Below are 18520 nucleotides of genomic sequence, written 5' to 3'. Positions count from 1 at the left end.
GTAGACCTAGGTGCAAGAAATCAATTAAAAAATGTTTAAAATCTGGTGTGGAAGCCAATGTGGTCAAGATATACTCAAAATTGAAAAGAATCAGGTTTAGGTCGGCATGAGAGAAGACACAGAGAAATAAAAAGTACGAATGTGATACTGCTGGTGAGTTCATGTTTCAAAGTGTGGCATTTCAGTATAGAGAAAACTGGCCTGTACCATCCAGTTAGAGCTGCTGCGTTTTTTATGCCTGGCATGCTCTGCATTGAGGGAAAATCGCATTCACAGAAAAAAAATATATTCCTTTTTCTATGTATTCCTTCAGGAGAAAAACTTAACAAACAAACCACTGATACAGAATGTCATCCACAGGGATAATGAAGGCCTAAAATGAAGCGAAGAATTCAGGGAATCATCCTTTTACATCTTCAGCAACTCAATCTAGAAAACACCAGGGAAGAACATCAAAGTGAACTTCAATTAGCATGCAGTTGCACAAAGCTTTTTAAGAGATTCTGAGTAGGAATCTAGAAATTAGAACTGTAATTTCCATCATACCTGCTTTCTCCTTGTCTATTGAAAAGGGTACCAAGAAAATCAGAACAGATTCCTTCTACCTTTTGGCTATACTGGTGCCAAAAGCCCAACACCAACAAACAGCACACTAGGTGAAGCAGCAGGCATGCTTACTGCCCAGAGCGCTTTTCAAACCAGTATGATCCACAAGTCCAGCTACAAGTGGCAGGATCTCTCTTGTTTGAGTACCAGCTCATAGGTCTTTTTTAACACCAGCTGGTGCACTATGGAAACTCTGACTTAGATGTCTCACTGCATATGCTAGAAAAAGAGTAACCTAAACTGGTTCTTCAGACGTAATCTGAAGTTTGCCTCACACCACTCACAATGAAGCAACTGGTAGTAACATATCTTCACCCATACATGGCACTGCAAATCATCCTTTAAGCAAGTATCAACTGGTAGACTCTATTAAAACTGTAGTCTGCATCAGTATGAATCTAGCAACCTCGAAACAGTAAAGGTATACATTTTTAAGAAACAGAAATGTCTAAGATGTTATTTGTTATAGGATGTTCCAAAGGCTGTTAAACTCCTGTCTGTGCCTTAAGAAAGAAAAAATAATTAAAACATTTTTAAAAAGGAGAAAAATCTAATTTAAACGTGTGCTACTAGGAATAAAAAATTCAGGTTGGTGTTATATTACATTAATCAGGAGGTTGAGGTACCCAGCCACGATCTTCAGGAAAAAAAGAAAATTACAGGGTCTATCAATTAGAGAAGCAGTGCTCTGAGCCTATGTGCTGGCATGCTTACAGTTTTTTTAATGTCTGGCAGGATGTTTTACAAACTAAACTCAGCAAGATGACAATTCCACCAGAAGGTGCTTCAGATGGTTTTGCTAATAATTTTGATCAGCTGAAATGGAGAAAAACATCACTTTATTTGGCTTTTCCAGAACCTGTCAAATCTGAGCAGAACTATTAATTGCCCCCTTCTGCATCACCCACCAGCGTTTCCCACTTTCTTCAAGAAAAGACATGCTTCAATTTATTTTTTTTTCCTGAAAGTATTCTGCATAATCAGCCTTTGTTCCAAAATGCTGTTTGGTCATTCTGTGTGCACTTCCTCTGCTAGAAGGAAGTACCATTTCTTGAAAATATTCATTGGAGGCTGGTATTGCTACTGCTAGAAACACGTAAGTGCTAACCACCATATATTGGCTTTTGTTTTAATAGCCTTTTAACCAACTTTGTTAATGGACTGAATGCAATTTAGATATGGAACTTGGCTAAAATGTAGCTTCAATTGGCTATTAAAATTTAAGAGCCAACTAAGATAGCTAATTACAAAAAAGCTCCAGTGATAATGCTAAGCAGAATTAGTAATAGCAAATGACAGTCTGTCTAGTCTTATTCCCAAAGGGAAAGAAACTCTTAACTGAGAAGTCAACCAGACAACGTGCAGAAAACCTAATTGCATTACTGGTATTATAGCATCCCAAATCTGTCAGCTCACTGGGACAAAACAGTGAGTAAAGTCTGTCAAACTACTCAGGAAAGCAACTGACCCCCTCCCTTCATGCCAGCTGCAATAGTTATAAGGAATTATTTGAACTTACTAAGAAATATTCAAAATTATCAAACCAGTACCATCTGAAAAATATACCTATACCGAATTTGATTCTCTTTGAAGATATTTTAGAGAGAGAAAAAAATACAAACAATCTGCCTGCTAAATGTTCAAGCACTAAAAGGAGCATTCTCTGCTTCATTATCAATATCCTCATTACACCATCAGTTGAAGTGCCAACTAGTTCTCCTGTGAAGATTTATCATGTATGGTGGCCACTTTGAAACATAGGTAGCAGAGTCTTTAACATTCCCTACTCAAGTGTCTCCCTGCTGTGCCTGTAAATGTCAGTCCAGTTTTTTCACGGCTGTGCACACAGATTAGAAACAGCAGGAGAGCTTGGGAGTATGACTACAATACCAGTAAGGACACTTGTCTTCATGGCACTGCTCAAGTGATGCTTGGAATGCAGGACCCTGCTGTTTTCTAATATTTACACACAACTGGAGTCATCAAGAGCAGTAAATGCAGTCTAAAGGCAGCTTGCTTCTTTTGTGTTAGGGGCTTTACTTTCAAATGGGATGTCAACAAAAATCTACTACACACTTCTCCTCTTATAAAGTAGTGCATTTCCTCATCACTGTTTTGCAAAACAGTGAGAACACGTACAAACACATACAATATGCAATACATACAGCAGTAATACAGGTTATGATCACAGCCTTCCACTTGGTCCCGTCCTTGACCATCCCAAACCTTAAACATTTTACAGAAAGCCAGAGAAATTCTTGCCTATGAAGACCATAGTTTTGAAGGGTTTTTGTGCATGTTTATGAAAAGGAGATGAGGAGACAAAACCTGAAACATTTTCCTATAACAGAAAGCACTTCCCAGTAAAAACTTTTTCAAAGACATCCTGCGTGGGATGGGGCAGCTTATGAAACCTACTGCTCAAAACATTATTTTCCAAGATACAGAAACTTGTTCATTTTGATTTTGGTAGCATCAAAAAAAAAAAACAACACAACCACACACACTCCTAAAATCTTGGAAAGAAAAGAAGGCAAATTAAGTCACTATGACCACTAAAATCTGAAACAACTAAAGTACAAAGAAACTGAGATATGCAGGATAAGTAAGAGAATAAAATATGCTTTCTTGACAACAGTTATCCAGAACAGCTTAATGCTTTTTGAAAAAAAGGTTATTAAATGAGGTCATTAAAATAATAGCTTGATTTGAGGAGATTCACGTGAGGGAATTCAGTAATCCTAATTTGTTTATGAAATAGAATGCTACACTTAAGAACCTTCAGCCACACTTTGATAATACCTAGGAAAATTAGCCCGTATAAAAATCTAAACAAAAACAACAAGGCGCTAGACCTTTTAAATATGAACTTCCAGTTTTATTTGAAAACAATAAATCCCCTTGTTTTCAAAACACTTCCTCATCATTCATTCACCATTTTATGCTACAGCATTTTTTTCAGTGTGTAGCTACCCAAACATTATACCATCAAGCAAGCAGTACACTGGACATCCACACAAAAACACTACCCATTGGCTCAATTGGATTCCTTTTCGTTTGTCAAATTTCACAGCGCACACTCACTAATATGAATTATGTTCATGCCCTAATTATATGCTTTTATGTGGTATGTAAACAAAAACTAGAGGTATATCACACTGAAATTAAATACCACTTTCCCCTCCCCTTTTTTTTTCTTGTTTTAAACTTACAACACCAATGAGAAGACTCAAAGCCAAGCAAAGAAGTGCTTGTAAGCCAATTTTGGGAGCATACATGTTTCTTAGCTATTAAAAAAGGAAAACCATTAGTTTGTTATGAGAAGTGCATATGAGTCAAGCTTTCACTGAAACTAGATGCCTTAAAAAGTTATAATTCACATTTATTAAGTTCTCCAGGCTCTTCACTAATATAAAACAAAATGGGATGGGCAACTTGAGGATTGCTATTGTTCTTTCTTCCCCTCCTACCCCCCCTTCCCCCCCCCTTTTCTTTTTTTTCTTTTTCTTAAGTTCTGGGCCTTATGCCTGAAATTCCGGTTTCTTTTTTCCAGAAGAACTCTGAATAAATGAGAAAATGATACAGAAAAAATACTGTTTAAAAAAAAAAAGAAAGAAAGAAAAAAAAGAAGAAGATCACACTCAAATTCAGTACCTATCCTAAAAAGAATTGTTTAAACACATTTTATAACAAACTGGAATTAAAAGGTGTTTTTTTAACTATTTTGTTATCTCAATGAAAATACTTGAGAAATATTTAAAACACGTCTATTATTTCAGGCTCCTGGACTTCAATCATCTCAGCGCACACCCCTTTCAAATACATTCAAAATTAAAATTAAAAGAAATCAGATGCCACAATATTGCGCTCCTTAAAAATAACCAGAACTGTATTATAAAGCAGAAAAAAACATTATAAAGCAGAAAAAAAAAAAACCACACCCTTTCAGTTTGCATTTACATACATAAATTTATCTTAAAAAAATAAAAACGCATCCTCACTTCAAAGTTGGTAAATGTTGCGTTGGTCCTACAGCAGACGTAACTTATGCAAACATTTTACTGAGACGTTTATTCTTCCAAAAAAAAAAAAAAACCAAAAAAACAGGTACAAACAGCAGTCCAAGTTTTTTTTACAGGAATTATTATGTAAAAAAAGGGAATGAAATAGATTCCAGTGCTACAGTAACTGATAAAAAAAAATAACAGAGATGAGCTGAAGAGCAACTTAAGTTGTTGCTCCATTCATTATTTACTTCTGAACCCTCCTCCTGGTTGCTGCACTTTTCTTGGGCTTCGGTGACGTCATTTTTCTTGTTCTGGTAGCTACCGCTCCTGTAATTTGATAAAGAAAAAAAGAAACAAAGAAGATCAGCTGTAAAATAACAGGAATGAATCACAATAAATTATATTGCTGCATTTTATGATGATAGATCAACTCAAATTACTCATGTAGTTTTGGTTTATATGAGGACAGAAAAAGAAAACAGGAATTTAACACAGTTTCTGCGAAGCAACATTAGCCTGAAAAGAACACATTGTATGCTTCAGTTTTTCAAACCATTTACATACAGTTTAGCAAATTTAAAGGCCCACCTTCAGCAAAAGATGAAGAACCAGTTCCTCTTCAGATCCTAAATCTCTCCTTCCCTCACCATGTGCTAAATTACAGTTGCTTTTCCTCCCAGTGTTGAGTCATTTTTGGTGTTCTCTGGATCTTGTGCTAAGCTGATCAGGCTCTGCAACCTAGCAAATGACTTTTTTGGGGTCTCTGAAAGCTTAATGATTTGCGGCAGCTTAGATTGTTCTGAACTAAGAGTTTACATGACAAAGGCATACAGGTAGAAAAAAAGGAAGCCTTGTTTGGCAGCATTGAGCTGTTAAGTCAGCTCAGCTATCAGTACAACTTAGTCTTCAAATTTAAGCCTGTCATGGTTTTGTGACTTTTGTTATTGGTATTCCATGTCAAAACATCATGCGGAGCACTGATAAAAAGAGTTAAAGAGTTGATGCTCCAGTTCCACAGGTTATCGACAGTTCTGTGTACCTGGCTCTCAGAAAAGAAGAACTACATCTCCCAGAAGACTTCCACTGTTCCACTTACATTTTCCATTTAGAGGGAAAGATAAACTGCTCGCAAGTCATAAGAAGTCCCCTTTTTTACTGCTCATCTCTGCAGTGCATGCTCCCTTGCAACCTCACCTTCAGGATCAAAGTAAGGCCTTTGTTTTTGGACACTCTCATTTTATTTATTAGCCTCAATTCCAATTATATGGTATTACATTGTGTTATTTTGCATACCAATATCATATTTAGTAAATTAACTTTCTTCCTCAGATTGCTGCTGCTGTTTGGTTTTCAGGCCCGTCTTCCTACCCTTCCACCTTGACAAATAATCTAAGAGACAAGTTTCATGGAAACTCTTTACAAAGAAGCTTCTTATGTAAGACAACAGCCTCTAAGCACTATGAATCACTGACTGTTGAAGCTCAATGAGTAAATCTGGAGGAAAGAAACAAAGCAAGGAACAATGCACAACAAACCAAAATAGACTCAAGTCCACTCAAAACCAGAACTACACCAAGAAAAGCAGAGTTATTGTTTATTGTGTAACTTAATTTGCTCTTAAAATGTTGCTTTGAAATGAAAAATACCAATATCAACTTTGACGAATGGAGAAAAAACATTCTTGCTCCTTTTTGGTCCAAAAACATTCTCTGCCATTCAGCACAAAACTACAAGTAGATTTTGATGGACAGTGCATCTTTGATTAATAAATCCCTTCAGAAAAAAGTGACAGCTCTGATGATGGTTTCTTGTTTTTGAACAAAGCAGCTCAATCAATGAAAGGTCTACTCTGGCAAAGCACCACACACACACTCCAATCACAAACACTATTTAAAAATCGAATCTATTTTGGTACCCTTACCAATACTGGAGTACCAGTAACTAAACACTACATATAAGCAGGTATCAAATTAAAACAGAAGCTCAGCTATATAAAATACTTTTTTCCCCAGATAAACTACACCATATTATCAAGTACTAGTTCATCTTTTTCAAAGTCACACAATATTCCAGCAACTACAAGTGTAAATTCCAGCAAGAAACAGAAATATCTGAGTTTTAAACTGAGTAACTCCAGTGGGAAGTAGGCTAAATTATTTTTCCCATTCATAACACTTCTTCAGCTAAGAAGAAAGTAACTGTGATTTTTCATCTGATTATAGATTATATAACCAATGTTACAATCACAGGTCAAACTCACACTCTATTAAAAGCAAGTGTCAATGAAAATGATGACTTTACAGGTGTTTGTCTAAACAGAAAAAAAATGGTGTTTAGTTTCCATATCTGTATTGCAGGAGAGTAATACTTCATGTGTAGTCAAGGACAATACAAGAAAATAAAGCTTAATAATTCTTCAAGGGAAAAAAAAAAGGGGAGCTACAGGAAAGGAGTCCTATCTAGCAAGGTCTGTTGTAATAAAATATTGGGAAATGGTTTCAAGTTTAAAGAGGCTAAATTTAGTTTAGGGATAAGGAAAAAGTCTTTTACAGTGAGTGGTGAGGAACAGGTTGCCCAGTGATGTGGTGAATGTTCCATCCCTGGAGAATTCAAGAATCAGGACCTTCATCAGAATCTGGATTAGGATCTAGACAACCTGATCTAGCTGTGGATGTCCTTGATCACTGCAGGGGACATGGACTAGATTACCATCAAAGGTCCCTTCAAACTCTAAGGATTCCATGATTCTAATTCAGCTTACCCATTCCTTATTGCCCATGCAAGATCACCAAAAAGGAAAAGATGACAGCCACCCTGCCACTGATTTTTCCTTTATTTTTATTGCATTAATGCATATATTTCAAAGTTTTACTAAACAAATACACTCATGGAGAATCTCCAAGAGGATCATTACAAAACAAAAAACAATCCTTGTCATGGTCTTTCTATTCCTAATTTCAAGTTTAAGTAGCAGCATCACCGGCTTAAACTATCTGATTAACTTGCATTAAACACAAAACATCTTTAGCTTCAAAGTTTGCAGCTGTTTCAGAAGATCTTAAGATCTGTACCAAGAAGCCCACTTGCTTTTTCAAAATCAGTTAGCCCAGTAACACACCCCCTCCACACAAACTTTCCAGTATGAATATCAATTGTTTCCAAACACAGAAACAGTCCTGAGTGGGCAGCACCAAATGAGGATGCAAACAAAGCCATTACAACTAAAAGAGAGGGTTCTTATATAGTAGATTAAACTGAATTAGGTTCAAACAGAGGTTTAAATGAGGAAGAATTATATAGGCAAAAAATAAGCTAGATGGTGTCACTGCACAGCTTGTTTTGAGACTGCAACAAAGTTCAGTAGTGGCATAAAGAGTCCCCACAGGCTCTAGAGGAATTATTAGACATGTTTACTATGGTATCTGATCCTCTCCATGTAAACAGTATTATACAGAAGAAATCCAGCAGCACTGTATAAGGATTTGGGTTCTGCTCTTCAAGAAAGCAGAAAAAAAAGTGTGGTAATCATGGACTCAGCAAAAAATAAAATGAACTGAACAGAGGAAAATAAAAGGAGATGTGAAGGTGCAGCCTTTAGTATTTATCAACTGTGCAAAGCACTGCTGCAAAAAATGAACCATTTTCATGTCCACAGCAAATATGACGAATCATAAGCTTAAAATGTCAAGAAGGAAAATTCATATTAAATACTAAAATTATCAAAAGAAAATGCTGCTTCTTCTTGAGCCATTTTCAGTAGTAAGGATAGTAAAGTGTCAAACGAGTCAATGACCAAGACTGCTTCAGAATGCTCACCACTGAAATGTTAAAAGAAAATCATGGTATGCATCAGGTATTAACACCACTGTAGGTAGATAACCTATCTTTAGACTGGTGTATAGCACAGACCATCTTCTGACGATGTTTTCCAGTTCTACATGAGGTACATGAGAAATAAAATAACACCTGAGTCTAAAAATGACATTTCTATGCATGACAAAGGTTTCTGTCGTTTACTGGACAGTAAGAGATCCTAATCATGAAAACCCAGCTGCTAAGCAGAAATCTGTTACAACTCAGGTATCAAAAGTGACTGCAGATTACATCATAGGTAGAATATTTTCGAATACAACCACATACAAATTTTAGACTCCAATACCTGCTAGGTGAAAAATACATGGAAGCATGCTGCCGGTTAGAAGCTGCATCACTTGCATACACTGAAAACATGAGTCCATGTAAGTTTCTGTATAATGGTGCCAGAAATTAGTCTATACAAGCTCCTGTAGTAATCATTAAACAATATAGTTACCACCTTCTGCCCTCAACAGAAGCACAAGCAGTCGAGCACATTGATAAGAAACAAGGTTACCTTCTTTTTCCCCCCTTTTTCTTTGAAAAAGAGAAATAAAGAAGAGCATGTAGTCAGTCCTCTGACAGGCCTTTTCCCAACTCCTTCACAGAACTCTGCATAGCTAATAAAGACTTGTACGGTAATGCTTCTGAAATAACAATTTTTTGCTACTTCGAAGACTAGTGAGGTGACTGAAAGAGGAACAACTAGAAGTTTTAGTTAGTTGGCTTGTTCCTTCTTCTCAGCAGCTTTTTTGTCTAACAACAACAACAAAGAAATTGAAACATGCTTCGACAAAAGAAATGGACCAGAAGAATTGAAATGTGGGCTTCAATTCCAGGAAATATAAAAATGGTAGGGGGGAAAAGAGAGGGGAAAGAAGGATGGCAGAGCTGTAGGATGGGGTTTCAATTTCAGTACCCTGTTATGAGTCCTACTGCTCAATGATGTTCGCTATAATAAATCAATTCATTTTCATAGGAAAACATGGAAACACATCAGGACACAAGAACATATTTGTTTCACTACTTTTATGCCTGCTTATTTTCTAAAGATAACATTGAGTCTGAGCATTCTGAAAAATAATAATATATAATTGTTCCAGATAAAACTGAAAGACTTATTTACTTCTATCTGCTGAAGAGGCTCCTAAACACAACTGTACAAACTGAAAACAATAGTCACATGTAGCATGTGTTTAAAAGCAGCCTTCCTCTTCACCACACAGCAATTTGCAGGAAGAATAAAAAATTTAGGTTAAACGTGTACCTTAAATCATGAAAAGGTGACTGTTTCCTGTGCGATTCTGGGCCACTAAATGTTTCTTTTCTCTTTTCTGGAGAAAAATTTTACTTTCAGGATTTGTATCTAAGTTTAAATTGCAACATGTGTTCAGCACATTGCGCTGTATCTTCAAGGTCACAGAACAAGAAAAAAGCAAACACCTCTTTTACTGTGTTTTTCTTTTAGCTATTCACATTTTCCTCAGTTTCTTTCAGTACTTTTAACATACTTTACATTTAATGCTTTCTGTTAGCAGCAAATGAAAGAAAGTTCCATGAGACGCAGTAGGGAACATTAATGTATTTTACATTATAAACGTGTCCAAAGTCTTAGTCTACAGAGAGAGAATATAAATATATTTCTTAGTCTGCAGAAATAAGTTTGAGATAAGGAGGAACACTGTGTAGGAAACTGTGTTCCAAGCAGACAGGAATATACAAGAGTATTCCTGTATTTTACATACAGAAAATTGAAAATAGATGCTTATTATCATCATCTTGAGCATGATAATAGAAGTGAAAGAAGAGAAGAACAACAGATAATTAGAACTACTGCAAAGAACAGGTTTTACTGAAAATGTGTATACAAAGGTGTAAGATTAAGGGTTAGAAATCTACCAGTAACGTGTGGAGTAGAAAGATGAGTAACAAGAAGTGCCACAAACAAACTCAAAAAAATCCTATTATTTACATACTCCTTAAAACTTGATGACAAGACCAACAATATCCTAAATATAAAATGGAATCCAAGCATAGATTTAATCCAACATGATGTAATCAATCTTGAATGAATAAATAAGAGATTTCTAAGACAAAAATTCAGGTTCTGATTTATGCAAAGCTATAAAACGTAAATAAAGACAAAGCTAAGCACCTCTTAATTAAGAAATGCTACTAAACCTTACATGTTGGTTTGTTTGTTTGTTTGTTTTGTTTTTTTATACACTGCAAGAGTACCTGAAGACCACAGGTAAGGCCTTACAATGTTAGATGTTGTATTGCAATACAGCCATGAACAATTCCTACCTCTGGCGGTGCTACTTATTAAAAAAATCCCATTTAAAAAATACTTCCCATTTCAGGCCTACTTTAGAATTTCACTCGATTTCACTTTTCCCCCAATTAATAAAATCGTAGATTGTTTTCAAAATAATAAAAAGAAAATGAAAAGGATTGTATAAAAAAAATAGAAAAGAAAAAAAAAGCTTTTCTTTTAAATTGAAATCATGTCTTTTGGCAGCATTTTTACTGGTGGGAAGAGGTCAACTAATAGATTAATTTATTATCATCCACAGTATCTTGGAATCCTGGTTTCAGGATAGGATATGGAAGGATATGAGTTCTCATTACAGAAAAGAAAGAAGAAATTGATTATAATATGCCATTTTTAACTCTTGTAGTTAAATGAGTAAAGAAAATTGTTTTATACAACACAGCATGTTTATTGAGAGCTTTCTGAAACAGTAGCTGAAAAGTCTAGCACTCCTGCTTGACAGTATCAGAAAGACTGACAGCAGGCACACTGAGTGAGATGGAGTTTACTGTACTTACCTGAAGTGACCACTCTTACACTGAGAGCCAAATGAAAAAAAGAATTTCATCCTGCCTAACCTTTCTTCTGCTCTTTATTATTTCTCCACTATGAGGCTCCCTGATCACAGCACTAGGATATTTCTTTCCTGGCAGAATCCCTTGCAGACCTTTCACAGAATCACAGAATTTGAGCACCATGGTGCACCCAAACTGTTGCACAGCTGGACTGGGATCTTTTGGGAGTGGATTAGACAACTCAGGTTTTCTAAGTAGTAGGATACAGATAGCAATAACTAGTTAAACAGAAAGAAGCTGCATGAGTTTTTGCCACTCTGAAGTCCAAATACTCATGAAAAATATGAACACCTTAGGAGTAAGCCCTGTTATGAATAACGCCAGACATATCTAGCATGTGCCAGAAACCAATCAATTTAAACTTTAATTTCTAAGGATGCATCAAGACATTACCCACGTTAACGGACAGTAAACTTTAAGGTATCTTTTAGTCACAAGACTAAACACGTAAGAGAGGAACAAGTCCATGGTAACATAAAATTAGTCAGATTAGGAAATACAGTTCTATGTATTTTTGCAATCAGCTATTTTTGATCTGTCAAAAGCATCAGAATTCTAAGATTATGAAACAGTTGCCTTTTCTTTCAATACAAATTTATGAATCATGTTTAAAGAGAAATTTTTTAATGCCAAATTTGAAGAGAACAAAATGAGTAAGTGCATGTGTATCTTTTTAATCTGAAATCACCCCTTTCCGCCCCCCACCCCCCTTAATATTTATTAAATTGAGAAGCACAAGAAGGTGAAACTAGAACCATTTCACCTATAAAATTACCAAGAGAAAATATAAATGTAAATTTACGTCCATCACTTGTTTTAACTACTGGTTGCTAAAAATACCCATCCCGTCCCAAATAACTACAATTAGTCAAAAAAATCTTAGCATTTATATAGTTGATGAGATTTGGATTGCAATTTCTGAAGCCATTTTGCATTTCTATGTATGAAAATCTCAATCCACAATCACAGGGAAGTTGAAAGGTAAGAGTAACATATAATACCACACTTCAAAAATGTACATTCTGCTCACAGGAACCAAATCACAGTAAGTAGTCAACAGTATTTAAACTAAAAAATTGTTTCCAGGTCTTCAATAAAACATTAAATCTAACAATAAAAGTCAGCATCGTGTCAAATAGCTATTTCCTTCAGAGAAAGTATAATCTAGCTAATTAACATTATTTCAGCTGCTGACAGACTAGAAAATTCTTAATAAATTGAGATCAACAATTCAAAAGGCATTCGAGTAAGAGAAATAATCACAGATTTTAATGATTGGTATTCTATAACGTGAACAGCTGAAAATGAACAGAGCAGTGTCACCTTCTGGAATAACACTAGCTTAATTACTTGTACTTTGTACCACACAGAGTAAATACACTGGAGTAATTCCATAATTTAACAATATCACTGCTTCTGAAATGTTTTATTTTTCCATTCTGCCATGCACCTTCATCAATCATTTTTTTAAATAAGGAGATTTGTTTTGAGGTGGAGTCTATTACAATCACTTCATTATTTTTAGAGTACTATAATGATTTTTGACTTACTGGAAGAAGCAGGCTTCTTTTTTTCTGGACTTCCTGCATCTTCCATTTCTGCTTCACTGCTCTCATTGGCTGCAGCTGCTGCCTTTCTTTTTTTCTGTAAATGAAATGGCAATTGAAGTCAAAAAGTAGAAGATATATTATCCTCACAGGGTATTCTACAATTTTAACCATCATTTCCTCATATAGTTCAAGCTATCAGTTGTAGAGGATATTTATTCGTATATCAACATAAGAATACTAATACTAGGCAACAAACAGTTTAAAAGTTCACTTTCCCTAACTACAAATCACATCAGTTGGAATTTTAATGTATGAAAATGTAAGTTTTTATTATCAAAATCTATTTTATTTACATTGGCTAAATGGCTGCAAATAGATTTATCTGAAAAAGAATCTTGAAGAACACAGAAAAACATTTTACCCCGAGTTTATGTTAATGGATTTTTCTCAAGCATTTATATATCACTAAATTCAAGTTTATCTAAATTCTGGCTTCTGAAGGCTTGCTTTGCTTGAAAGTTGATAACATTCACTAGCAGTATGTTATTACTTTTACCTAATAGCAACAATAAGTTCTGTTTCAAAGAGAAGTACAACTCTACTCAACATACATTATCTTAACATCTCTACATTGACAGTAACCTTATTATCTATGTGGTACAATTAATCTTACTTTTACAAACTAATTTTAAGGTAGTTATGAAAATATTTTATTCAAAACCCGCATCATTTCTGCAATTGACATATATTTGTAGCAGAGATTTAGCAATAATTGAGGAACACGAGAAGAATTTACTTTTTTTTCCCCCCCAAAGTATGCAAGACTATAGCTTTACTAATACAGCTTCTTAAGTGGTTACAACTTCACATGGCTCCTGAGAGAAGGGGAGAGTGCATTACATCTTTCCTTTCCAAAGTGTTGCTTCATGATTACCATCTAAACCCTGCTGGGCTGAACAGATTGGTTCGATAATTACATACAATAACTGCAGTGGGCAGGTAACCCTCAGCTGGCACAGGGCAGCTCCCCTGTGAGAACTTCCATATGCAAACTGCACTGATGGAGTGCATTAGGTACATCTTTCCTGCCGGTGCACAGGCCTGATTACTGCCAGCCAAGACTCCAAGGTTAGCATGTCAGCAGATTTGTGATGCATTAGGCAGGAATAAACACAGACACTTTTGTTCATTCTGACCAAAATTAAGGAAGACTATTTCAGTGCTGTACTGCTTTTATATGAGAGATAATACATTCCTCACAATTGTACTAGAAAACATTTTAAATGCTCATCAGAAAAACGGATATCCAATATATGCCACACAAAAGCAAAATACATTTATCTTGTTTCCAAGCTTATTTAATAAAAATGGTTTCTTAATCTTGATGCAGGTGACATAGTAACAGAAATCAGGCTGCATTCATCTAACGATAGCTACACCTGTGTTTTTTGAGGCCCATCATTAAATTAGAAACCACATTTTCCCGTTGGTTCCCAGTAATTCCCAGCAGCTCTTCAGTATTAAACAAAATTTATTCAGGACAAGGACCGCATCTTATTTAGAACAGAGTTCCAGATACTTCAATACATGGGACTGCAAGGTTTCTGTTTGGCTATAAGTATTAATACCACACACACAAACCAACATGCATGTATTTGAAAAAAAGGAAAAGGAAAAAAATCCTTCAGCAGAACTATGGACTGTGTTTCATTTACTTAAACATCTGGGAAAACCTGAGTCATTGGAGTCATGATACTGAAAACAAAATGTTAATTTTTAACATAGCAGGCATCTGCGTATTCTAGCCAGATACCAGTACAGGAGAATGAAATTCCATGCTTACATCCAACGTACAGTGCACATCATGGCTCAATGTAAGTACATGAGCTGAACACACAAGAGAATCCTACATCCTAACAGTGAGACAGAAGCTAGAAATTCTCTTCTGGTTAGGAAATACCAGATTTCTGAAACCAGGTGGTTTCAGAACACCAAATGACACTTTCAAGACAGCATTACACTAGAATGCCCTAAGGGATTTGAAGAAGACCTAGCAAAACTGAATGATCAGTACAGCCAAAACACCACAAACACTCTACACTACAGGTCAACATCTTCTCAAAGGTGGAAGCCAGACTACATTTTTCTTTTCCAAACTAGACTTCAAACACGCCAAAAGAAATTCAGAATGTGGTGGAATACACTGGTTTTCTGAGGCAAGATGTTACTGACCAATGGTAAATTATCTTTACAGAAAGCAGCTTCTAACAGTTTGGATCATAGAGGGTGCTCATCTTTCAAAAAGTCATCAAGCTTCTTGTCACAACTAAAAAAACCAAATAGTTTTAATTAGCATATTACGTTCTTCCTTTTTTCCTTTGTCTACCTAATTGTTCAGCAATTCTGTAGTCCAGCTGTCTCTCAGCTAGCACAGATTTTTTTTGTGTGGAAATGGGGTGAGAGGAAATATAGAAAGAAGTCGAAATGTAAAAAACTAACCAATACTAACACAAAAGAACCTGTGGGAAACTATTACTGTACGCTTTGGTCTTGACTGATATTGGTTACAGAAATAAGACTTCTGTATTTCTGTTCAATGGAAACATTCACCAGCCATCTCTGCTTGACAAGGACATTAAAGGTCACAGATGCTGGCTCTGCAGCAGGCCAACTTATTCAGCAAAGAACCCAGTCAACCATTAAACAGGTTTGGGGTTTTTTTTTGTTTGTTTGTTTTTCCAAAACACTCAAGTCACATTGACCCACAAACACAAAAAGAATTTATGCTAATAAACCTCTCCTTTTGGATGGATCTTTACACTCAATTCCACAGAACACTGAGGAATTCCAAAAATTCCAAAGCCATAGGATTTCAGGCAGCATAAACTGGGCAGTTCACTGAGCAAAAGTGAAGAAAACCAGTAACCAACATCTTCACCAACTGAACAAAGAACAGGCAGAATTTTTGTATGTAGGTTGCTCCAAAAGTAATGCCTTCTATCTGTTTTCATGGAAAATACAACAGATACACAGAGCACAATAACACTACTTGATAGAGCAAGTTCTTGGCTACAAAACACTATTTTTCAACATAGTCACCAACATTAGCTGATTCACATAGATGAGCTGATTGAGATGCTTTTCATTTCATGGCGTAAAAGCCATCCAGAACGCGGCTTGACTTCCATGTCACTGCCACCACTGTTGAAACGCACCACCCACAGCCTCACTGCACTCACAGCTGCTGTTTGGTCTCTAGAAATGTTCAGCAGGTATCAACGAATGTTAATGGATTCAATTTTTTCTGCACGAAGGAATTCAATTCCACACCTTTGCTTCACATGCACATCTACGTCAGACTCCATTCTGTCAGACTGCCACTCTGCTGCCATCTGTCACATAACAACAAAATGCAATGGAATACTGGTGGGAAGGTTCAACCTGTACTGCCATATCACCACCATCTGCCTCTGGTGTCATGGGCCAATATAGTAAAATAGGAGGCATTACTTTCACAACAGCTCTCCTAATATTGTATTTCTCAACTCCCTTGTTCAAGCAAAAGAAACCAATGAACTGTCCACTTTTTAAGGTTCGCAGTTAGACAGGTAGTAAATACTGTTTGAACTAGAGGATATTTATTATTCAACTGCTTACCCTTTTTTTATCCTTATTAAGCATCATTTTATGTCTTATGGAAGTCATATTCTAAAAAGTTTTTACACTGCATTGAAGTTAAAGTCCAAATCTAGAGTTTAAAGGCTTTTTAAATGCAAGAAATAAAATACTCCTAGTCTACCATTATAATTTGGTTTTGTAAACAACATGACATCATTGTGACTTCACTACGTGCCAGTATGAAGAGATAAAAAACTGTACTTAAAAATAAACTTTGAACTAGCCTTGGAAAGGAAGCTACTATCATGAAGATCAACAAAGCAAAGTGCCCACAGTGCTGCACCCTGGTCAGAGTAACCCAAGCCAAGAGTACAGACTGAGGGACAAGTAAACTGAGAGCAGCCTTGAGAAAAAGGACTTGGAGGTTCCGGTGGATGAAAAATTAGCGAACAGCACACATCTGTAGGCTGGAAAGCAAAGTGTATCCCGGGCTACATCAAAAAAGAAGCAGGTCCAGCGGGTCAAGAGCAGTGACTCTCACTGTCTGCCATTTTTAGACCCCACTTGGAACAATACATTCAAGCTTGCAGGCCTCCAACTCGAAAAGGACACAGAGCTGTTGGAGCAGGCCCAGAGGAGGGCCAAGGATGATGATCAGAAGTCTGGAGCTCATCTCCTATGAAGAGATGCTGAAAGAGCTTTGATTTTCTTGTTTTTAGCCTGGAGAAGGCTGCAGAGATACCTTAATACAGCCTTTAAACAGCTTGTTCTGCAAGTAATGCCTCCTATTTATTTCCAGTAAAACCACAACAAATACAGAGAGCACAATAACACTATTTGATTGAGCAAATTCTCAGCTACCTACCATCGTTTCCAATGCACTGAAGCCAATATTCAGCTTCAAACACAGTTCCCTAGTTGTAATCCCCAGATCTGAGTGGATGAGCTGATTGAGACGCTCTTCATTTCTTGGTGTGACAGCTGTGCATAGCCATCCAGAACGTGGCTTGTCTTTCAGGTCATCGTCGCCACTGCTGAAATGTACCACCCACCGCCTCACTGTGCTCACATCCACTGTTTGGTCTCCATAAACGTTCAGCAAGCGTCGATGAATGTCAATAGGTGCAATTTTTTTCCGCATGGAGGAATTCAATTACGCACCGTTGCTTCATATGTGCTTCCATGTCAGATGCCATTATGTCAGACTGCCCCTCTGCTGCCATCTGTCACACGGCAACAACATGTAACGGAATAGTGGTGGGAAGGTTCAACCTCTACTGTCAAACCACCAACATCCGCCCCTAATGTCATGGGCCAACGTAATAACATAGGAGGCATTACTTTCAGAGCAGCCCTCATACTTAAAGAGGCTTGTAGGAATAACGGAGAGACTTTCTACAGTGGCATGCAGCGATATTAGTAATAGCTTTAAACTCAAAGATAGTAGATTTACTATGAGACATTGAAATAGGTTCATGAGAGAAGAGGTGTTCAAGATCAGGGCAACCTGGTCAAGCACAAGGTATCCTTGTTCATTATCTAATACGAAAGTACACCTACAAACATCATTCTGGATTAAGTGTTCACACCAATTAGCATAGTTAAGTTAGATAAATGAGTATAACTTAAATAAACATTACACTAATTGCTTATTTCCTACTTGATGCAGTAATGACACCTATTTCCAATATGACTATCACTATGCATTAAAAGCTGTCAAATTCTTAAGAAAACAAAAACCTTTTGAACAGGGTTCGTTTGCACGTCTCCATTTTCTGACAAGCCAAAGTCAAGCACTCCATCATCTTTTTGTCCAATGGACTTGAGACCTTGCAGAAGTATTTCTCGGAAATGTGAATACACAGGTTTCTCTTCATAGCTCAGTTGCTTCACCTTTTCCATATACTTCCTTATTTCATCTAAAGAAACGGTACCTCTGGTTAATTTCTGTATGCTTCTGTAATTCTACCATGAAGTATGAGAAGTTACACATGT

The 18520-nt window shown here is 36.4% G+C and overlaps 1 protein-coding gene across 6 annotated transcripts in view; it reads right to left on the bottom strand.

Moving 5' to 3' along the window:
* Window positions 1-3462: 3462 nt before the first annotated feature.
* Window positions 3463-18520, bottom strand: part of VRK1 (VRK serine/threonine kinase 1) — a 31426-nt gene continuing 16368 nt past the window's right edge. For 4 of the 6 annotated variants that reach the window (XM_015865408.3, XM_085549441.1, XM_015865407.3 and 1 more), the window contains 3 exons: window positions 18266-18444; window positions 12908-13001; window positions 3463-4940 (listed from right to left, as the gene is read on the bottom strand). In XM_015865408.3, coding sequence (XP_015720894.2) covers window positions 4858-4940; window positions 12908-13001; window positions 18266-18444 — 356 coding nt within the window. In that variant the 3' untranslated portion in view covers window positions 3463-4857. Of the gene's footprint in view, window positions 4941-12907; window positions 13002-17390; window positions 17749-18265; window positions 18445-18520 lie in introns of all 6 variants that reach the window. The other 2 variants (XR_014946788.1, XR_014946789.1) reach the window with 2 other exon arrangements.

The sequence above is a fragment of the Coturnix japonica genome, chromosome 5 (assembly GCF_054131305.1).
Source record: "Coturnix japonica strain WE chromosome 5, WE-NBRP24, whole genome shotgun sequence".
Lineage (NCBI taxonomy): Eukaryota > Metazoa > Chordata > Aves > Galliformes > Phasianidae > Coturnix > Coturnix japonica.
The sequence above is the reverse complement of the archived record's forward strand: the minus strand, read 5'-3'. Positions and strand labels throughout refer to the sequence as shown.